General features: G+C 37.9%; 1 protein-coding gene across 1 annotated transcript; it reads right to left on the bottom strand.

The window, feature by feature from the left end:
• Positions 1-1,675: 1,675 nt before the first annotated feature.
• Positions 1,676-24,173, bottom strand: LOC121316848 (protein FAM83B-like). The gene is made up of 5 exons (XM_041252117.1): positions 23,996-24,173; positions 16,577-17,080; positions 7,606-7,770; positions 4,961-5,085; positions 1,676-4,768 (listed from the first exon to the last, which is right to left on the bottom strand). The coding sequence occupies exons 2-5, from the start codon at positions 17,021-17,023 to the stop codon at positions 2,548-2,550; spliced, it is 2,958 nt and encodes a 985-aa protein (XP_041108051.1). The 5' UTR covers positions 17,024-17,080; positions 23,996-24,173; the 3' UTR covers positions 1,676-2,547.
• Between the last annotated feature and the right edge of the window lie 252 nt (positions 24,174-24,425).

The raw sequence follows: 24,425 nt of genomic DNA on the forward strand, positions 1-24,425 counted from the left end.
TTATTTAAATACCAAACCAGGTGATGACTGTACAGGATTCTGGGAATGTGTCAGTATTAAGTGTGATTGTGACAGAAATAGACATGAGCAGTTAAATGTGGGAATATTCAGGCGCAAAATCTCTCATCCGTTTAGTCAGATGGTATCGGTGTTCTGTGTAAGTGGGTGAGAGAGTAGTTCAAATCACATCCCTTGAAAAAAGATCTGTCAACAAGCCTGGGAACAAGCCTGAAATAATCAAAAAAAAAAAAAAAAAAAAAAAAAAAAATCCATCTGTCAAGTGATCTACTTACCTTAGCATTGAATTGAACTAAATTGACCTTGAATTTTCATTTCTTATTGTCTAGTCAACAAGAATAACCAATATGTTAGTTAAAGTATTAAAGTTAATTTATTATTTTTTATATTATTATTGTGGCATTTAAGTACATTTTGTCACATGTCAAAGGTTCCAGTTACAGTCTTAGTGGTTCAATTAATCTAACCCTTATAAAAGTTTACCATGATATTTTTACAGTTTTACTATGCATTTGCCCTGGTTTGAATGTTTATTAATACACTTTACCATACCTTGTTATTCTGCACAATGCTTATCTATGTTTTACCATGCTTTCACTATGCTTTATTAAAATGTATTATGCTTTTACTGTGAGAAAACACTGGGTTGTTGTAAAATAGGACCCAGACAAAATGCATTGTTCAGTGTTCATAGCCTTTTCTAAATAGTAGTGGTGATTCCACCACATTTAAGGATAGATTCCATTATTTTTATATTTGTATGTGGGTGATAAAACAGGACTTGAAATAAAATTGTGCCTTTGTCATATTTTTTGTTTACTTTTTACCTTATTTACCAGTCAATAAATATGAATTACTAAGAGGGAAACAGTTTATATCTTGCAAGTGATAAAGCGTTAATCGATCACAGAAATGTACGTTGTACGTGTGTTTTCATCCCTTTTGAAGGACTAAAATTTTAAATAAAACTTTTTAGCTTTGTCAAAATTAGGTCTGGAAAAATTAAATAATTGTAAAAATGAAAAGCATGTGCATCGTACTAGGTAACTGTGCTTTGAACTGGGTTGAGCTGCTGTAATCCGATTATTGTCTGAATGAATGCATTACCTAAACGCAGGCATATCATGGTGCATTGCCTTCCTATCCCACCCAGTAATTATTTAGTGAATGTACATACTGTGTGTGGCAGCTGGGAGTTTTCTTTCAATTATATAATCGTTTGAAGTCTAAATGTGGTTTACTCTTTGGTAAATAATTAAAGCCACATTTAAATAATTCAGTAAAAATAACTATACAAATAAAATTGACCATAAGAATAAACCACTGTATTTTTCAAAGAAAAAATTTGGATTCGAAGAGCACTATTGATTGGTTCTACAGACCCCGATTAGCATTAATCTTGGACTACCTAATGTTACCTTAGGTAAAGTAGTCCAAGATTAGTGCTAATCTGGGTCTGTGAAACCAGCCACTAATCTAGCAGCCACAATGATTTATTATGCCTGTAGAGGCTATAGGGAAATTAAAATCGTATTCAAACAATATTTGAAACTAATGTTATTAATATTATTTTAGAATTCCACAAAGTTTTACTTCCTGGTACTAAATACCCCCGAAAAACCAAAAGAACACAAAAGAAAATGACAAGACACATTTATGGTTTCTTTCAGTTTAATTCTACAGACTTTGCTTGATGGTGCAGTGCTTTCACAGTGGAGTCTATTTGAATTATTTAAACAGTAACGGATCCAACTGGTGTCTAACCTCAGGCTGTTTTATTCACTCCCTTTTATTAACATTACCAACTAAAAAAAAGTATTTGATAGAGCAGGGTTCTAAGTTTTTTATACCATGCGAATTGTAATTTACAAACTGCACCTTCATGTATTTTAAACTGCATTTGTTGTGGAAGAGAAAAATTATACATTTAAACCATTTCATAGGAAAAAATGGTGGATTACATTTTTAACGAAGATTGTGCTTTTCAAATACATTGTTTGTACCTGACTGATTGTACAGTAGACACCATCCAAAGCTGCAATAACATTGTATTTTTCCTCAAAGGATTTTGACTATAAAAACAAAATTGTCATCCTGGAAAGTATAATACTGGACCATTATTCATTTAGAACTTTAATTTACGCTTTCTGATATTCTACAAAATCATCTAATACCACTACACTATTTTTCCGATCCTTCTCTACCATAGCCCACAAGGAAATTCAAGTTTTGGCAACTTGTATGTAAAAACACCCCTTTAAATCCCACTGAATTTTTTTATATTTCCTATTGTAAACAACCATTTCTTGTAAATACAGCAATCTTAGAGGTAATATAAAATTATTATTCAGTGACATGAAAGTTCTTCCCTAAGTCCTCCACCAAGAAAAAAAAATATATAAAAAGCTAACCCCGTTGACCTTTTTCAGTTTTCTTTTTTTTGTTGTTTAAATTGGAAGACATTATTATTATGAATGGTGACAGCTGCTGTTTCAGCATTGGCAGCGTGAGTCCTAGAAATGCATTCTCTTACTTGTGTTTGTGAATGAAATTCCCAACGAATCTCTGCATAAACCTACCAATTTTATTGTCATTGTGTGAATATGTTGGATATCCCATAGAGGTATGATGTACAAATGTTGCATTGGTTATTCCATGATTGCTCACACTGTTGTTCTTCTCTGCAGTGTACATGGCTCCAGTGGTTACGGTCTGTTCTCTTGAATCAGTCGGTTTACTGCTCTGGTTTTCAAATGTGCAGAAAGACTCAAAACGGCTATAAACCCGTTTGTCATTAGGACGATTCCTCTGGAGCGCTTGTGATACTGCACTGGAGTTCTCTGGGTGGATTTTTCTTGTCTCTGGTTGATGATTTACCACAGCAGAGGAAGTTGCTGGAGATATGACAGCACTGGCTTTCTCTTCTTTGTCTGTCTCATTATTGAGATGTTCTGTACTAAATCGTGGTACTGACGAAACTGGAGCTTCTTCTGAGAAAAGGTTCTCCTTCAGCTGAAGCTTTTGATTTATTTTGGAATGTCCAAGGCTGTCTATAGATTTGACTGAGTTTGCCGTACTGGTGGAGAGTTTGTTTTTTTCTTTGTTTGTTCTGTGTTTCTGGTCCTCGTCATCAGAAACTAAAATGTCTGAACTGTCACTTATATTGTAGTTTGAACTGCGTTTGCTTTTAGGTGACTTGTCTGTCAAGTTAAGCAAAGATTTAATCTTGTTGGTGCTTCTTTTGAAGAAGCGTGGTGAACCTTCACTTTCCTTGTTCGCTTTTCCTGCATTTTGCTCTTTTTGCCTGGAATCTGCAAGAGAGGTTGCAGACATGGTTCTTGATGGAGGAGGTTGCCAATTAGAAGTTGACAATGTCTTATTCTCTGCTTCCTTTTTAACACTGTGCTGTGAAGTTGAACTTTGGCCATCCAGATTTTGAAGTGCGTGCATGTTTTGGGTATAGTTATTACCCTGACTGGTCATATACTTGTCTGGCTGTCTTCTTCCAAGAGTACCATACATGTAACTGGAATTGTCTTTATTAACAATGTAATCCTGACTTGGCTTTGGCTCATTAATACTGTGTCTTTTATAACCACAGCCCTCAACTTGTTGTAAAACATCTGGATTCTTGGCTGGTGTTCTACCAAGAGTGGCATCATATATCTGTAAACTGCGTCTTTTTTGCACAAAGTCATCCTGTCTCATCCTATTTTCTGTTTGCACAGCTGGGTTTCTATGCACAGCAGAATAATATAAATTGGCTGAAGAATTGTGGTGTTTATCTTGAGCTCTGCCCATTGTGGAAGAAGATGCATTGCTTGCATAACTGTTTGTTTCAAGCTGCTCTGGTATGGTTGACTTAAAAACGAGAGATGATCGAAGACGAGAATGAACTGGGTACATTTGGTTGGGCTTGTTTTCTGTTACTTCTAAACCATCATACTGTGCTGCCGGATAATCCCCACAATCTTCAAGTGGCGATTCAGAGTTGTTAAGGTAGGACTCTATCCGCCAGGTTCGTAAGAATGACTTTGTAGTACGTTCAAGGGTTGGCATATTTTGTTGCAAAATATGGACATGACTGTCAGTTCCATGAAATGATTTTCGCATATTTGAACTATGGTAAGGTTGGGTTAATCTGCCTTTTTGGAACTGTTCTCCACCACCACCTTGAAATGCATTGTACTTTGACTTAAAATCAGTTCTCCCTGGAGCTCCATAACCATCTCTTCCTACATTCCAATTACTTGATCCGAAGTTTGATGCCCTGTTTTGAACATATAATGGGGTTTCTTGCTTCTCTCCAGCATAGCTATGTCTTTTCAAGTAGTTACTTGTCTCAGTGGACTGAAGCTGCTGGATTCTATTCTGTACATTCAACCCAGTAGGGCCTGGTCTATAGCCAAATGTTCTTTGTTGATATGTTTCATCGCTATCCATCTCCCCCATGTTGTTTGTTACGTTGAGCTGTCTTCCACAAGCCTTCATATACACTGTATCAAGAGTATGCCTTAGTTTGTCTCTTTTATCAAATGGCTGACCATGCGAAACATACGCAGACACTGCACTTGTGCCATTCTGCCATCTTTCTTGCCTAACGTCTGGTGCAACATTCTCTGGAGAAAATATATTTGGAATAGCAGAGCGGGCAAAGAGTGTCCTAAATTCTTCATCATAACATTCAACAAGTTGGCCTGTAATGACCTGTACCATACTGAGGTTGATCTTCTCAAAGGACCACATAAAGCTGGAAAACAAAGCCTTGTGATGAGCAACCATATAAAGCATTATTTATAATCAACAGTGTAATTAACAATGTTATTTGGTGCTCCTTCCACTAATAGCCATTCTGAAAAACATCCCATCATCAGAATCAATTGCATGCAGACGTAATAAAATGTCCACACTGGAAATGTTCTAATAAATAAGGCTAATTTACCTGTACGATCCATACACCACTGTGTGACAATCCACCAACAGAAATTTCTGTTCCAGAGCACCATGAAACTTTGCTCCAGATCTGCAGAGATATTCTTGTCCTTTTATTGTCCGCACCCTCATATTCTGTTTAAATTAAAACAAAGAAACAATGTCCATTTAAATAGCTGTTTACTTTTTGTTATTCAACTCTATTCCCTACACAAATCTTTGAAAATCATGAAACTCATGTAGCAGTCATATTCTTTAACTAATGAGTAAAAGCTTTTCTCTCAACCAAATCCCACAATACACTTTATTTTCAACATTCCATAACAAAAATAACGAACAGACTGACTGTGTACTGTTACAAACATTTAGTTTACCGATAATGTGTTTATACTAATCAGGAAAAGGGGAATGCGTTTGGTCTTTAAATTACATTAAAGGAGCACTATATACAATTTTAAATCCATTTGCACACCTCTTATTAGCAATACATTCAGATCATGTCGCCTACTGCATAAGTACAAGAATGCAGAAGTTTATAGCATTGTATTTTAAATATTTTCTGATGTTTTCATTAGTAAATTGTAGTAAGTTACTGTAATACACTGTATTTTAATAAGCAACATTAAGACAATCGTCAATAAGGTAATAAATCATGGCAAAGGTTTATTTTATGAATTACAGTTTATTTGTACTGTAACATTGTAATAATATCCAAAACACCCTTATGGTAGATCAGAAAACATTGTTTTCCATAAAATACACATTTAATCAATTCACTACAAAACATCTTATCAAAGGGTTTTATTAAACCTGCTGTGTCCCTAAATTATGTTCAGTTTTGCACTAAAATATAACTCCTTGTTGCCTATTTACAATATTCATCCACAGGGTATGCTACACTATACTCTGAAAGATTCTTCTCTCACTAAAGCCCACTTGCAACTAAAGTGTGTAGTCCAAATAGGTATGCTCCTCTTGGCAGTGGTAGGATTTTTATAAAACTGATCTTCAAGTGATTTTATTGATAAGAATGCAGAAGCACCTCCTCAAGGGGGACCCACGGCCAAATCCATTAAAACCACTCATATACAGTCCTATCTTACTTCACACAGGCATTGCTCCTATCCAGTAAAACATTATTCAAAGACTGAAAAGTTAACATGTTTTGTTGGTGTGTGTGTTTGATTTGTTTAGCATGGAGTTTCGTTTTGCATTATCCAGAACTATCATGAACTGCCAAATCAATGTATTTCACTAAACGTGAAAAGTCTTTTGACTACCCTTTAGGCTGTTTCTGGTGAAGCTTTCAGAAAAAAACGAAATTATACATTTTCTGACACTTGACATTAGTTATTTGTCAGTCGTTCAGTTAAAGTAAACTGTATGGATTATGGTTTAGTAGCTTCAATTTTTTTTTCTTTTTTTCAAAGGTAAATAGGTAATTTCCAAAGTTTTACTTTTGCTTTATTGAAATGCCATGTAGATAATTGTGTTTCACTCCATAATCTGCCAATCTATATTTTAAGAGATACATGTGCTGTGTGACTGAAGCATCTGAGCTGTCTGACAGTGAGTTACAGTAGTTAATGTTAGCACCCTTGACTAATGTAAGTTGCAGCTGAGATCCAGAAAATAGAGTCTCTACTATTTAAATACAAATACCAATATAAAATGTTGGCTTTAGGTAATAAATAAGTGACTTAGTACACTCCAGCCCCACTACACTCCTGTGCATTGGTAGACTGATCTAGACAGTTACATTTTAATTTTTTTTAAACTCTTCAATTGGATCAATTCTTTCTTATTGGTATCTTCTAAGTATATGATGCATGAATAACATTTATAAGATCTGAATTGTTAAGAACTTTGCAAGTTTGTACATGAACACAGAGTAATGCTGCCTTAGGCCTTTTATAGGTGTGGCAAGGGGTGTCTTGGCTGCTTTTTTCTCAGTAACGAAATAGCCACTGCGAACAGGTAACTAACTTCCCAGCGAATTACTATAGCAATAACATGACCTTTGTAAGGGCATTGTAGCACCTATTTGCAAGGAGTTGTTATTTCTATAGAGAGAATCAAATGACGGACAAAAATAACACAAATGTGTTGATATTACTACAATCCTAGAAAACAGTGCTCTGTGGAGCGCATTGTGAAATGTTGTTATTCATATGGGGTTCCTGGAAGTGAAATACCCTGCAATATCTCATTATAACACACTTCCTTCACACCCTACTGTTACTATGCATAGGCACAAGTATTGACAGGTTTTCCATCTAGTATCAGCACAACTAATGATAAAAATCCCAAACCAATCCAAAGGTCTTTGTTTTACAACATAAGGGAGGGGGCATAATATGTTTCAGCTTATTCAATAAATGATTGTATTAAGAATACTACCATTGAAAGTTTTTTTTTTTTTTTTTTTTTTTTTTTTTATGGGTATTGCAGGTACTTCAAAATAGACATTTGCAAGCAAGGATTGTAAAGTCAAATGGGTTTGAAAGGCTCAAAGCAGTCCAAAGTGAGTCTCAAATTCATCTCAAACATGGGAACAATTGGCACAAAAGACTGACACCTGAGTGTGAGGTTTGATTGTTCAGGTCAAATACATAAATCAATAACAAATCCAAAGCAAACAAAAAAAAATCTTACCCTGAGTCTCTGAACTTGAACTTCTTGTTTCTCAGCCATAGTAAGAAAGCTTTTAAACTGAAATTCATCAAGCAAGAGATAAACTGGAACTCCTCGGACTGAAGCATCTACAATTTCCTTGAATATGTCCACATCGGTGAATACATCCATCACAATTGCAATGACCTGTCAGGAAACAAACACAACATTGGTAAACTGAAGGTGTATAAGAACTCAAAAGTTTTACTCAAAATAATTGGTTAATTTGAGATGCATTGAAAACTATATTATTAGGATGTCAATACCTTTATGGTTTTAAAGGTTTGCTTTCATTATTATTAAATAGACCCTGATTTTTCAAATTGCATTTGAAATGCATAACCCCTGGCGAATAAGACAGATAAATGCAAATCTCTGTCTATCCCAATTACAGAAGTAATGCAATACTAATAATGAAGGAATAGTTGATGAGCATTCATCAAACAAGTGGGAGCCACAAATACCAGATTGTACTTGATGTGGGTTATAATGAGCAAATATATTATGGTGGCAACATAGCTTTGATTTAGAGCACACTGTAGGTAAGATCTTGCAACTTAAACATATTAATGCTTATAGTAAATACATCTTAATTACTTTTTTTACTTCCATTTTATATAGCATTAATCCTTACTTTGGTATACCATGGTAAAAGCATAGCAAAGTGCAGAAAAGCAAAATAAAATCACAGTGAAATTATTGTACAGTGCAGGTAACCAAGGTAGATATATAGTGGTAAGCTTTATATCCTATAGATACGTGTCAGTGAGCTACTGGCCCCTAAAGTACAAAGGCTAGCCCTGCAGGTGTCCGCTTCAGCTCACCAGGCACCCAGACAATAGGGTCTGCACCTTTATCTGGTGACCCACAACATTTTACTACCAGCTCAGTCAAAGATTCTACTGCTGACATTCACCGGCACCAACAATATTCTGTGTCAACAAAACCCTTCTCCCTCACTAGCAAACAGCTCTCAACCAGATCAGCAGTGTATTTCCTCATATACTTAACCAGCCTTAAAATGATCACTTAAACATCTAAAAGCTAAATGCAGCCACATCGGACAAGCTACATCAAAGCAGTGCTATCCCATGTGTTTACAGTATGTGCAATGATAGTCTGGCTCTAGGGGTGTGATATATTAAGGTTACCAAGATATTCACTTCATAAAAGAAAATATGCAGCGATTATAAAATAGTTCTACATGTGGAATATCTATTCTGCAACAGTTGAGTGTGTTATTTCAAATGCTAGAAGAGACAGGGCATACAAGATGTGTTGCATAAGCATGGCTTTCATGTATCAATTATAAGAAAAAATACATGTTTTAATGTTATTAATGTTACAAAAATATCAAAAAGTACAAAAATCTGATTTCAGACTATCTATCTATCAATATATATGCCCACAGGTAGAAAATGTCAATTTTAATATGGGCCATCATTTTAAATGTATATTTAGATAAATAGTGTGCAATGACAATTTGTCAAAGTTAGTAAACTGTAGCTTCCCTTTCAAGTACGAAATGTAACCATTACCTAGTGGGTGTTTACCTCCTAAAGACCCTGAAACCTGAATAAGATCTATAAAAGCCGATCCGTTGACCCTGTGATGCAGTCATGCCTGACCCCAAGGGCATAAAGGGACTTCACACACAGAAGTCAGCATAATTTTTCATTTTAGAAAGAACTGAACCTGATAGGAGAGCCTATACATATTATTTGCTGCTTTTATCTGCATATAACATTTTTTTTTCTCTTGTTTTTGTCTTTTTTTCACAGAATTACAAGCACGGCTGCTGTGCTCAACAGCTCTGCATTGACCAAGACAGATGCTTCGGCTGAGATTGCTTGCAGTCTCTCCCACAATATCTTGTTGCTGTTTTTGTGACTGCTTGCAGCACCATTACGAAGGCTGTTAGGGCTCTAAGAAGCAGGCTTCCCTCATTCTCGTACTCGTACTGACTGTGGTTTTGCCAGAAGCTTCCCTATATACTGCTTCCCGCGGTAACGCTAACCAAGTAGACCCATACCGTACCAGTACCGAGATCAATGACCCACTCCGTTCCTGACCCAGTACCATACCGAACAGGGACTGGGGTTACCGCACTGGTGCAGTACCGACCCGGTACTAAGGCACTAAACTGGTACCAAACCAACCGATACTATTCCATCATGACGCAAAGTACCTAGGTACCTACACAAAAAAAATTAAAAATTCCGGTACCATCCCTGGTCCAGTACCAGAGTACTCAGTTCGGGTCTTGACCTGCCCCGTGGCTGTTTGAACATTAACGTACACTGCGTTGCTACTTGCATCATCCCTATGACTTATGCAAGGTCAGTCTGCCAGTTGAGGACAAGCACGACAGGTGTTCTTCCTGCCTGGAGCTAGTGCACACCAAAGAGGCACTAACTAACTGCAGTCTCTGCGAGTTTTGTGCAAGTTTCTCGAATAGTACGCTGGAGAAGCATGTGTCTTGCAGGTGTACAGAGCACTCAGTGTCCATTACAGCAGGACAGAGCGCTTCCCCGTTACCTCTGTTAAAGAGGCAGTTGTGTCCTCTCCACTTAACCCTGTTCCAAGGTAGAGCAGGTGACATGCCTGGGGAGAGAGCCCATGTAGGAAGCCATCTTCATGGTTTTCCTCATCCTCCTCTGCCTCTCCTCCTTCTCCAAGAAAGAGGAAGAGTCACCGATCCAAGAGCTCAGCAGCCCTAGGAGCTTGCTGCCACAAGTCCAGGGCCCCTTTTCTGGAGTATTGGCATCAGTGCACCACGGACATCTCGGTGCCTACTACCATTCAAACTGGCTACTCTCTGCGGTTCAAGTACGGTCCCCCTCTCTTTCGGAGTGTGACTCCAACATCAGTCACGGACCTGCAAGAAGCTGCTGTGGTGTATGGAGGTAACAGCTCTGCTGCAAAAGCAGGCTATTTGTATGATACACCCCCTCGAGTTGGAGGAAGGGTTCTACTCTAGGTACTTCTAGTGGGATGGTGGCCACAGACCAATCCTCAACCTCAGACAGGTCAACTTGTATCTGAGCTGAAGAAGGTTCAAATGTTGATTCAACAGCTGTTGCAGTCAATCAGACCAGACGACTGGTTCACAATGGTGGACCTCAATGACGCCTATTTCCACATCCCCGTAGGCGACTGGTTCACAATGGTGGACCCCAATGACGCCTATTTCCACATCCCCGTAAACCAGCGCAGAGGAAGTACTTTCAGGGAACAGTGTACAAGTTCCAGGTCTTGCTATTTGGCCCCTCTCTAGCTCCCTGTGTCTTTTCGAAGTGCATGAACGCTATCCTGGCTCCACTGAGACTCAGAGGCATCTGAGTACTCAATTATTTGGATGACTGGCTCATTTGTGCCCAGTCTCCAGCTCACACGGAACTTGTCACCGGCCACCTTCTATGGTTGGATTGTACGGTGAATCATAAGAAGAGCCAGCTCACGCCTTCTCAGACAGCCTCCTGTCTAGGAGCATGCTTGGACTTAAGGTCCATGATGTCCACTCTGTCGGATGGCAGACTGCAGAGAATAGCCGCCTGTTTAGAGCTCTTCAGATCAACAAAGTGCTCATGGTAGTGACGTTCCAGAAACTTCTGGGCTTGATGGCATCAGCTTCTCAGACCCTACCTTTGGGGCTCCTTTGCACTTGCCCTCAGCAAGCCTGGTTCAACAGCAAGGTTTTTCAGCCTGTTTTGAACCACAACCACCTATTGACAGTGTCTCGTCACTCTTTAAAGGAAACAGCCTGCCCATCTATGCCTCAGTGTATTATTTGATAATGTCAACAGAAGGGCTGGAGTGTTGTGTGGAATGGCAGGGGGGAACAGAGGGTCTGGAACCTCCCATGGCAGGGTCTACACATAAATGTTTTGAGCTGCAGGCAGTTTACCTAACCTTACAGCACTTTTTTTGCAGAATGTTTGAGGGAGACATGTACTTGTACGTACGTACAGACAACACAACAGTGGTGGCTTACGTCAACCACCAGGGCAGCCTCAGGTCATCCTGGTCTCCATCTTGTGGCCTGCAAGCATTTCCTCTGGGCAGACCTCCGGGAGGGTCAAGGAGGTTACCAGCGCCTCAGTGAAAGCTAACCCCGAGGTGGTGAGCCTCATTTGGGAGAAGTTTGGGAGAGCAGAGATAGCTCTCTTGCCTCCCAGGAATCAACCCATTGTACCCTCTGGCTCACCATAATAGGAGACGGGACCTGCTGGCAGTAGATATCTTGGCACAACAGTGGCCGAGGCAACTGTTATATGCAATATGCCTTCCCATCACTAGCCTTGCACCTACTGTATCTGGAGAAAATCAGGCAAGACTGGGCCCAGGTGCTCCTAGTAGCCCCTTATTGGCCCAGGAGACTCTGGTTTTAAACCCTGATGCAGCTCCTGAGCAGTCAGTCATAGAGACTACCCGAGCGCCGTGACCTGCTTAGTCAGGCACAGAGGACCTTATGGCATACCAACCCATTGAGCCTGTAGCTCTGGGTCTGGCCTTTGATGAGGGGAAATCCCCTTCTACATTAAAGATCTGGCAGCCATTCGGCTTGCCATGTCAAAACTGACTCAATATTGTTTTTCCTGGAGGCTTAACGTGGTGTTTGAAGCTCTCAAGAAGCCTCAATTTGAGCCCTGGCATTCATCTGAGCTGAAATATTATTGCTAAATGCTACTTTCTTGCTTGCTATCACCTTTGCAAAGCAGGTGAGTAAGATGCTGGTTTTCTCCTTAGCGAGAGCCTGCTTAATTTTTACAGAGGCCAGGAGGTGGTTTACGCTACGTACCAATCTTGCCTTTTGCGTAAGCCTTGGTATTCCATGTCAAATAGTATGTGGAACTGGAGGCTTACGTCTACCTCCTTCCAGTCTGAAGGGAGCTGCAGCTCCATACGCTCTGCCCAGTGCGGGCTCTGGCGTACTACGTTGACAGGATAAAAAGTTGGAGGCAGTCCGAACAATATTTTGTCTGTTCTGGGATGAAGTCCCATGGTCAAGACCTGTCTAAACAGAGGCTGTCCAAATGGTAGTAGCGGCTGGTGAACTTTGAGAGCAGTGGGGCGTCGAAGGACCAACTCTTATTTTATCCCAAAACCATAACCCCTATATTTCATCTCTCCCACATATACATATAACATAAAACGCTGCATACTACTTACACACGATGTACTGTATTTAACTGTTCATCACTTATCCTCCAGGTAATTGCTGCTGTCTGTGCATTACATTATTGAAACAAAAGCCTGTGATATAAATAACCACAGATACTAGGCTACTGATTTCTGTAGATTCATATAAATAGACCTACAAAAGGTAGTAGGCTTTGTAAATAACATTTGACATAAATATGGTATGAATAACCACATCGCAATATGCTTAAGTATTACTTTTAGTGCAGAGGGAAAACAAATGTAGGGTACCAGGTTTAATCAGACAATAGATGACGTACTTGTGAATCTCCAATTTATTTTATTTTACTTTTTTTCTGCAGGATCATGCTGTAGTTATGACATTAAAACATGTTTCTCCTATTTTAAAATTGGCTTGATTGTTTGGAATATCATACAGTAGTCATGACAGCTATACACTTTCGTAACTGTCACTGGGGCTGGGTTCAATGTCCCAGAGGGTTAAGGGTGGCCTCTGTGTCGACCCTTACAACATACACATAAAGGTGAGTTTCTCTCTCAGTTTTGTAGCCCTAGCTACTTGTTACTTGGGTTCCTAATGATAACGCACAAGGTAGCCTTTGGTTTAGCCTGGTAGCATTACGGTCGTTCTGCAATCTTCCCTTGCGATAGCTTTGGTACTCTCACCCGTTAGGTAATGGTTACATTTCGTACTTGAAAGGGAATATTAGGTTATTATCATAACCCTGGTTCCCTGAAATAGAAGGTCACCTTCAAGGTCACTGCGTCCATGATTACAGCAACTTGAAGGAAAAATGACGATGAGATATGTGCTTGCAGTCCCTGTAAGCCCTCAGGGGCAGGGATGACTGCGTCACAGGCTTGGTGGAGATCTTATTCAGGTTTTGGGGTCTTTAGGAGGTAAAGATCCATCCATCTAACATCCATTAGGTAATGGTTAAGTTTCTATTTCAGGGAACCAGGGTTATGACAGCATGCAGCAGTACAGTATACTGAAGGGGATGTTAGAGACTGCTAAGAATTGTATTGAATAAAAACTGTAAAGAATATAAAGACAAACTGTTTACGGTCTGTCTTTCTTCTGTCAAAATCCACTTAACGTAAGGCAGCACCATAAACCACATGCAAACACTGGCGATGTTCCAAACAGATACAATAACTTTATGTTTTACTTACAAATGTGTTGTTTATATTGTATTATTAAAATGTTAACAATACCATCTACTGTAAAAAAAAAAAAAAATTACTGCTGTAGCCTTTTATTTATAAAAGTATAATGTAATATATTACCAGGTTTAAATCCCACCTACATTATGCAAAGCTTTATAAGAATTCTTCTTCATTGACTATTATGTATTATCTCCTTTAACAAAGAAACAAACACATTTAGATTGACAGTGTTGCGGTCAATAAAAAAAGACTCAAAAGTATACATGTGTTTTTTTTTTTTGTGTTTTTCTTTTTTACTTGATTTACTAGGTCTCTAAAGACATCCCACAAAAAAAAAAAAATCTCTAACTTGGTTCTCTGCCTTTAGGCTAAAACTGTATTAAAACAAAAATCTATCTATATAGATAATAAAACATTCTCATTACTGGTGTGTTGTTCCATAACAGATGATGCAAATTGTACCTCTGAGCTGAAAACGATTCAAACAAAATGATTTTATTTTGAAGGGATTGCTTTTTGAGTGTGCGGTTTATTTTCTTTTTTTTTTTTTTTAATTGCTCTAATAATGAGATGAACTATAACCCAACCAGGGTCATCAGGTGAACTACCAGCAAAAGTACACAGAAGTCTATCTTTCAGTCCCTGTATACATCTTGGTATCTTCACTGTCAATTGTTTTACTGTCTAACTACTGTTAGGTGCAATATGACTGAAATTTCAAATGTCACAATTTCAACTGAGGTAAACAGGTCAGGCGAGTACTGTACATAGTAGGAGGGGTAGATCAAGAGAGAGATCTACAAGTGCAGTCTAAACAGGTGGGTCTTGAGGAGGCAGTGGAAGGCATTGAGAGATGAAGCAGTCCTGAAGTTCTCGGGTAGCTGGTTCCACCACAGGGGGGCTATAGAAGAGAAGGAGTGGGCACGGGAGGATTGAGAGTGAAGGGAAGGCATGGCCACGAGAGGGGGCGTAGGGAGATATGAGGGATTAAAGGTAGGATGGGGCAGTGTGGTGAAGAAAGCAGTCGGCAAGAACAAGGGTCTTGAATTGAATGCGAGCAGAGAGTTAGCAAGTGTAGAGAGTAAAGCAGAGGGGTATCATGAGAGTAGCAAGGTTGGGAGAAAACAAGACGAGCAGCAGAATTTTGAATAAGCTGAAAAGGGCGGATAGCCGACGCAGAGAGACAAGCAAGAAGAGACTTACAGTAGTCTAATCTGGAGAGTACAAGAGCTTGGACGAGGAGTTGTTGAGTGGAATAAGGAATGAGAAAAGGATGGATTCTGTAGGTGTTGCTAAGGAAGAAGTGACAAGTGTGTGGCAGGGAGGAGATGTGCTGAGAGTACGAGAGAGAGGGATCAAGAGTAAAACCAAGGTTTTTAGCAGAAGGAGATGGAGAGAGTGATAGTCAAGGGAGACTGAAATGGAGAGGTCAGAGAAGGGAGAGGAAGCAGAAGGAAAGCAGAGGTCAGCTTTAGAGAGGTTGAGTTTGAGGTTATGTGAATGCTTCCAAGTTGAGATAGATTCTGAGATATGGGAGGAAATGTGAGAGTCATAGGAGGGAAAGGAGAGGATGATCTGGACATCATCAGAGTGAAAGTCATGTCACGTGTTACTCTCCTCATCAGCAGAATGTAACTCTCCTCTATAGTTGTCTTATCCTAAAATTTGCATGTGTCTTTTTTAATAAGTAGACCTTACCAGTTATGAATATATAGCATCCACATAGCCAGACGAGCACACCATGCAGAGATGTACATTTAAAAAAGTCTAGCTATAGGCGTGTGATTAATAGAATATTTATAATATATATCTCAAATATGACGTTATTGAGAATAACGAGAACAATGTATCACAACATTTAAATAATTGCTTTTGTGAAGAAAAAAGAAAGAAAAGAAAGCATAACCATTACTAAACTGCAGTCCCCTGAGGATTTATGCAATACATGTTATATACATGAGTATCTTCAATTAAATGACTCACATCCTCACAAAATAGGAATGCATTCAAGCAGGATACCCAGGTAGTTTGAATCATGTTAACAAGGAAGCATCAATTAAATCAATTACATCAATTAAAAGGTACAGTTCACAGGTTGTACACATGAACACCAATTCCAATTGATCATGTGTGGCATGTGGTGACACAAAACAAGCCATTAACATTATAATTAACAGTATAACTAATGTATTAACAATAAATATACATTTCTCTTTTAAAAATGGTAGGTTTAGTGCAGTGTTTTATATTGTCACGACTGAAGAAACAATAACTTATTTTGAATCCTCTGTTTAAAATAAGAGCCATATACATGTTTTCATAGTATTATTCGCCCTGGATAAGGGTGTCTGCTAGGAAATAAATAATAATAATAATTTTATAGGAATTGCTGCTGAAAAAATTGCTGAAAATAGTATATGCCTGTTATTACATATTAAAAAAACAATGGGAATCTTGATGTGCTGAGAGACACTGCATAATGTATAACATTCAACAGATGTACAGTATGTTTGGAGTCCTATTCTTATGCACATTTTCATGTGACATGTAACCTTATTTGTGATACCAGAAGCACTCAAAACTGATATTAAAATGTGAACAAACAGTAAAGGAGTGTTACCTTTCTTGCGTCCTGTATTGATTTTCTTATCACTTCTTTTATCGTGGGGCAATTCTGACGAGGTGGGTGGAAATACAGATCTACATTGGTCTTGTTTGACAGTTCAGGTAGAAAACATGGCCAGCCAAGGTCCAGGTCTGGGGTTTCCACATCAGACTCAACAGGCCAGTAGGTTCCAGTGGAGGATGAGTCATCCTGAATGTCCTCGCAGGGATCTAATGGGTTTACCTGAGGAGGCTTCTCTGCATTCTCTGTGATAAATGCAAGCTCTTCCTCTGACAGAAAATCGCCAAGCTTTTCATTTGTGAGAAATTCCTGATAACTTTGCTGACCTCCATCCACTAAAGCATCAATAGCTAAGCGATATGATTCTTTGTAATGTGGCAGAATATATTCCTCGGGTTTGACTTCCCCTGTCAAAGAAGACAACTGTGAAAAGGGTTCCATCTTCACAATTCTTTAATGCAGCACATTTATCGGATATCCAGGGGCCAACTTTAATGCCTGCAAACAAGAACACAAAGATTAGAATTCCTCCACAAACATCTTTATATATTTGTCGCTGTACAATATCTTGTAGTCTTCTATCTGTTCACACACAAGGGTTTCTACATAAAAAGGAACAGCTGGGAGAAGACTTTGGTTTGGAGTGTATTTCTGCATTATTTTACCATGTATTCTTTACAAAATAATAACATGTCCCATACTCTAGGCTACAGACTAATGAAGAAAAAATCAATAGATATATAATTGGTTGTTACTACATGCCGACCATTACACATCAAAACTGCTATTTAATACTTTAATAATTGTATAAAAGGAGACCAATACAATGTATTTGGATCATTTAACTTTTTTTCTTTTGTTGATTTTTCTGATTGACTGCTTTGCATGTGACTTATACATTACCTGGTTTATCTAATAAATTATTTCTAAGTTACTGTTTATCTTTGCTGCTGTTTTTGAAAGTCTCTTTACTGGTATTCCTGCGTATCAAAAGTTAATTTGCACTGCATTCCTTTGTATGTGGGAGACCTGTGTATTGTGTTTGAGGTATGCTGTGGTACTCAACCATTTGCAGATAACACCTATAGAGCACGTCATGTGGCATTATATTTCATGTGATGTCATGTTATTCATCTAGACTAAAAATCAGATGTCTTCCAAGTTTGTCAAAAGCAGAGGACATCTAGTAAACAACATGGATTCATTTTCATGAAGGAAAGTTGGTAAATTCAAAATTAAATGGGATGTTGTGGCCAGAGATTTGTAAACAATGAGCTGGATATAAATAACTTGTGCAAGATGGAAGAAGAACGAAGCGTATCAACTGAGCGCCTTTTCATTTTGTTGTAATTTGTTTTACAAAGGCTAGAATAACCATTTTGTCCCTTGAGTGATCTTTAAATGCATCATTCAAAGCAGCAATTATATTTTTTATTTTCGTCCATCCCCAAGTTGGTTATGCCCAAGAGTAGCATTTTACTGAACTGTAGAATCTCAGGACAGATTGTATCAATTCTAACATAACACTGACATGGCAGATTTACAAGGGAGTAAAAAGACAGCCTGACGAACTCTGGGGAGAAATACGCGATATAGTACTCCAAGAAGCCAAGAAGAACATTCCACAAGCGAGGCGCAAAAAGGCGGCGAATTGCCTCTCCAATGAAGCGTTGAAGCGACAATAGCCAATCAAAGAAGAAAGGCGAAGGCTTTTGGAGGCAGAAATACATTCGCCAGCCTAAATGCTTAATTCCAGCACAAGGCGAGGAAGGATAAAGAAAAATATCTACAGCAAGAATGCCAAGAGATCGAGGATAACAACCAGAAAGGCAGAACAAGAGACTTCTTTAAAAGATCAAGGAGATAAAAGGAAATTTCTGCCCATGGATGGAATATTGATGGACAAACAAGGAAAGGATCTCATGGATGGGGAAGATATTAAAAGAAGAAGGAAAGAATACACAGAAGATTTGTACAAGCGAGAAGAAAACATGACAGAGAGGTTTGAAGATGAAACCTGTGAGCTGGAGCCTGAAATTCTGGAAAGTGAAGTTAGATGGGCATTGAAAAGCATGGCAAAATGAAAAGCAGCCGGAACCAATGGAATACCAATTGAACTACTCAGAACAACAGACAATGCCACGGTCAAAGTACTGACAGCTGTTTGTCAGCAGATCTGGAAGAAGATGCAATGGCCAAAAGACTGGAAGAGATCCATATTTGTACCTATCCCATAGAAGGGGGAGGCAAAGGACTGCTACCGCACAATAGCCTTGATATCACATGCCAGCAAGATCATGCTGAAGATCATACAACGAAGAATACAACCGTACATGGAACGAAAACTGCCAGATGTGCAAGCTGGATTTAGAAAGGGAAGAGGAACACATGATCAGATTTCCAACATCAGGTGGATAATTGGAAAGGCCAGAGAATTCCAGAACAACATTTATTTCTGTTTTATAGACTACACCAAGGCCTTCGACTGTGTTGACCATATAAAACTGTGGAATATACTCAAAGACATGGGGGTGCCAAGCCACCTGATCAACATCATGAAGAACCTATACACTGATCAAGAAGCGATGGTGAGAACTGGCTATGGAGAAACGGACTGGTTCAGGTTTTCAAAGGGCGTCCAACAAGGCTGTATCCTGTTGCCATATTTGTTCAACCTTTATGCTGAACATATTGTATGAAAATCCAGACTCGATGATGCTCAAAGTGGAATCAAATTTGGAGGAAGAAAAATCAACAACCTGCGGTATGCTGATGACACAACCCTAATTGCGGAAAGTGCAAAAGATCTCAAAGCAATGATTGTCAAGATCAAAGAAGATAGTGCCGCAGCTGGACTAAAGCTGAATGTGAAAAAGACTAAACTCATGTCGGCGGGAATCTTATAAAGCCTCAGGAATGGCGATGAAGAACTAGAGAGAGTTAAAGACTTCATTTTCCTGGGATCGCAGCTAAGTCGAGATGGCAACTGCAGCCCTGAAATCAGAAGATGGCTACTCCTGGAAGAAAAGCAATGATGAACCTTGACAAGTTGATGAAGTCCAAGGACATCTCTTTGACAACAAAAATACGAATCATCAAGGCAATGGTCTTTCCTGTAGCGATGTATGGATGCAAAAGTTGGACAATCAAGAAAAATGATCATCAAAAAATTGACTCCTTAGAACTTTGGTGTTGGCGGCGGCTTTTACGCATTCTCTGGATTTCCAGAAGAACAAATCAATCAATTCTAGACCAAATCAAGCCAGAACATTCACTGGAATCATTAATGACCAAATTGAAGCTCTCATATTTCGGACACATAATGAGGAGAGAGGACTCCCTGGAAAAAAAAAAAAAACATTATGCTTGGAAAGATGGAAAGAAAACTGAAACGAGAAAGACCAAGATCAAGGTGGTTGGTATCAAGAACGATATGAACATAAGTTTCCAAGAGCTAAAGAATGCCATCAATGACCGAAACCATTGGAGGAACTTTATCCATCGGATCACCAAGAGTCGGATATGACCGAATGGATAAAACAAAAAAAACAAACAAAAAAAAAAGACACAGGATGCTTGAGTTTGATATTTTACCAAAGGTCCCGATATCCTGTAAAAAAAAAAATCGGAGGACTTCTGAGAGAATTACTTTGGATAAAAAGAAATGGACGGTTTGCTGTGATTTTTAGACCAGTGTGAATCAGGCTTTAGACTATTCTTTTCCTCTTAAGTGTTCCATTTCAATTTTAAGAAACAGCTATAACAGCTTGGACAGGTCTAAGCAAATATTTTAGGTATCACGGAATTGTTAATATTCCTGTGCTGTATTTTAGTTAGGGATCTCCTTATCAGGATTCAAATTATAGACTTCCTTGGTTTGCCCAGTTGAGGCTTCTGGGTAAAAAACAATGTCTCTTGACAAGGTGACCCCTACCAAACTATTTTTGTTTGTTTGTTTGTATTCTACCTCTTTGTTTGGCTAATGCAGTCTACTGAGTTTGAATGGTCTTTTTGGTGGGCAAGGCAAAAAAGGCTCAAACCCTGTACATAACTCTGGCTCATTATAATTTAACATGTAAGCAAGCTTTTACAAAGACTTTAAGATCTACATGTATGTGTTTCGTTATGGTACCTGTAAGCCATTATGAAGAGCTGCCAAGCTCTATTTCTTTTGAGGCTATTCCAATTAAATGTGCAGAACTAATATGCCAATCAATGTCAAGCTTTCAGAATTGTTAAATGAAGTCATATAATCATTTCGTTTTTATCCAGAAGTGCTAGCCTTAAGGTTGTAGTATACTGTACCTCATGTTCAAGTTCAATTAAAAATATATCTACAGTTCATTCGTGTCTGTTTATTTCTACTGCTGTATTCTATTGTTTAGCCTACTGGTGAATAACACACCATGTATTTAATTATTAATTTGACCAGATATTGTTTAGCCTTGTGTACATTCAATGTTTTCTGAAAGAAAACTCTGTAGACCAGTTTTCGGGAAGTTTGTTTTTACTGCTTGTAGCCGCAGTTGTAGTAGCAGCTATAGCAAGACAGAAAACATTAGCTTTTCCAGTCCAGGTTTCTTAAAGCCATCTCCTTAATCACTTCATACAACCAAATAAACCTCTGGCCCGATCCTATGCACCTAACAATTGAATTATATATATAAAGCAAGACTGGAGGCAACTACCACTGGCTGCTGTAACGCAAACATTTCACTACTCTTTCAAACCTATTTCCCTCTGCAATCCAAACAGACATGTTCTTGGTAGTATATGCTTTGGTTACATAAAACAGTTTACAGGACAAAGCAGAATGCACTTTTTAAAAAGTGGTTATAACTATTTTCAGTTTCTTCTACACCTTAAAGGAAACTTCCTTTAAAAAAAAAAAAAACAATCACAGGGCAACACACCCCAACACAGTAACTTCAGATGCTCTGATATGTTTACATTGCACTGTGTTTGACTGTAGTTTCCCTACTGTAAATGCTATAATGTTAAGTATTTTTAAGTTGCTGTGTTGCATTGAGCATTGTGATTGTCTCCAGCAGTGGAGCTTGTAGAGTGCATAATAATGACCTCCTTCTACCACAGCTTGTACCAGGAGGGTAGCTTGTGTACCTGCAGCCAAAACCATCTTTAACAAATTGATGTAAAACCATTTGAAAAGCCAAAAATGCCTGCTTTCTGATTATGTATCATGCAGGGAAGCACTGGAAGAACAGAACATGATTATTGGATACTAGTTGAAGAGTGCTTGATTATTGCAGTGGGTTTTTTTTACATTAAATATATCTGAAACTACATGTTATATTATTATGGTTTTAAAAGCTGAAACCGTGCAGGTCGTCTATTTGTCCACTACGATTACTCTGCGAACATCCAGTTTAAAAGCATCTGTGCTGAATAGAGAATTATGTATTTACCCGCTTCTGGTCTGAATAGCAATTTGGTAATCTGATAGTGAATTTAAAATTACATTAATTAGGTTTTATGGTAAAATTGTGCAGGTTTGGATTAGTTTTATATGTAGATGCTTTTGAATGCATGGCTGTTCCTGGAACATGAAAGTGGCTACATTTACAACAACTTTTGGCACCCAGAATGTTATGTTATTTTTCTCGGTTTATGATGTCATCAAACCACTATTGTGCTGTAGTTTTCTAGATTTTTGAAATGTGTGTTTCAAGCATGGAATGCCTGGAGTGGGTAGGCCGGTGCCAGTTTGGTACGATTAACATTGTTCCATGGGTCAAAATGCATCCAATTCAGTAGCCATCTTACTGAGCTAGAAATACTCTTCCTTATCACCTGTAATCCTGCTGCAGGTCTCATATTTAGAAATGCATATCGCACTACATCAAAACAAATAACGAAGGCCAATTAAAGTTGACATGAAAGAAAGACGAACAGGGACAGGCCGCAGAGCTCCATTGGTGCTTCCCCACGACCTCAAAAATACATACTCAGAGATTTCAAAACATACATCTCTCAGTAATGCCAAAACACATTCATCTGTTTATACTGCACCTTTTGTATATATACGCACTGTAAATGCAATATAATGTAAAAGTTGATATACCTAACTACAGACGTGGCTGATAAATGATTGAAATCTCAACAACAGGCTGAGCTCCCGCTGATGAAAAATAGTTGAATATAAAATACTTCTCGTATAATAATAATAATAATAATAATAATAATAATAATAATAATAATAATAATAATAAATAATAATAAGAGTTATAGCCATCTCTTTGAAAATGTACTGATTTGAAGTTAAGAATCGTAAGTATTTTACAGGAGACATTTTTTATAAAGTTCATGTTACACTGTAGCAATTCTGATGGTCACAATGCTGAGTAACCAAAAAAACAAACACATATTAGTTACAAAAATAAACTTCATTTAATTAGTAGTAGTGTTAACATATTGACACAACTTTAGCACAGCACAGTAAGGAGTCCTTTTTATAAACTTTTGTAAAAATAAAAAAGGGACAAGGTCAAGGGTTTTTTTTTTTTTTTAGGAATAATAGCATGACTATCATAACATGAAGCCTCTATTGTCATTGCAAATGTAGCCAATATTTGACAATGTGCTACCACAATAGTTAAAATATGTTTATAAATATATAAATATATATGTAATTTTATTTGAAAATAAGCTATTTATAAGGTGGTTATTGATTCATATTTTCACTGTAATGTGTTTAAAAAAGCAGTTGAGCTGCAACAGTAGCATATACACTTATCAAAAGAAAATTATTTTTGTTATGTCTTCATAGTACATTTGTTCAAGCATTATTTATATTGGCATGCTGTGTGTTTGGGCATGCAGATACTGGATAGATACCTGGCATTACCAAACCCTCATTTACAGGGAGTGGAACAGATTGCACCATCCAAGATATGAAAAAATCATACAGTACCAAAGTATTATTTACTTAACACCCATAATAAAATAAAGTCCACAAATACTTTTTATATGTTTGATTTTAAGACTTATGGAACTTTGCAATGCACAAAAAGAAACTGTGTTACTTCATAGAAAACCTTGTATTCAAGCTCTACTGGAAACAGTATCAACATTTCCTCAGAGATTTCCCTAAATCGGAGTTTCTACTCAAAATATGCAACAGTTTTATAAATCTGGCCTTTTCTATCTGTTGTACAACCTGCAGAGTGATTTTCCACAAGCAACTTAAATAATACAGTTAGTGCAGAATATGTTTTAGGTCATCAGAGAAAGTATACATTGAGGTATAAATAAAATGAATAGTTTCATACTGTATAAAATCAGAAGATAATACAACACCAGACAAATCTTTAAGTAATAGACTTGGCCATTATAAGGTCCTTAAACCCTGACATTTTTAAAATGCTTAAAAAGGTTACAAGCAGTAAAACTTACTTTTTCATGCTTAGCTGGCATAAGAGGTTGGTCTCCAATGGGGATTCCTGATTACACAGAATGTTATAACTTGGGTAGTAAAATAAAAAAAAAGGATACAAATATAAAAACAAGTAGTTTTCCATAAATCCAGCAACAAAAGACTACTTGAGGTCACCCGAAAAAAGCACCTACCAATAAAAGGATGGGTGTGGATACGTGTGTTCACATGCAAATAAGTGCAACATGAAACCTGCTGAGGCTGGAAACTGCAGAACCTGTTTTGAAAAAAAGAAACCACACCCCTTCAAAAGTTGGAGGAGTTCAACCAACATTACAGATAACAGCAGTATGACAGAACACCAAGGCCTCATTAACTGACTGGCCAGGAGGAAAAAGAAGACATAAATGCATATATTAAATAACAGATACAATATATACTTTACGTAAC

The sequence above is a fragment of the Polyodon spathula genome, chromosome 6 (assembly GCF_017654505.1).
Source record: "Polyodon spathula isolate WHYD16114869_AA chromosome 6, ASM1765450v1, whole genome shotgun sequence".
NCBI lineage: Eukaryota > Metazoa > Chordata > Actinopteri > Acipenseriformes > Polyodontidae > Polyodon > Polyodon spathula.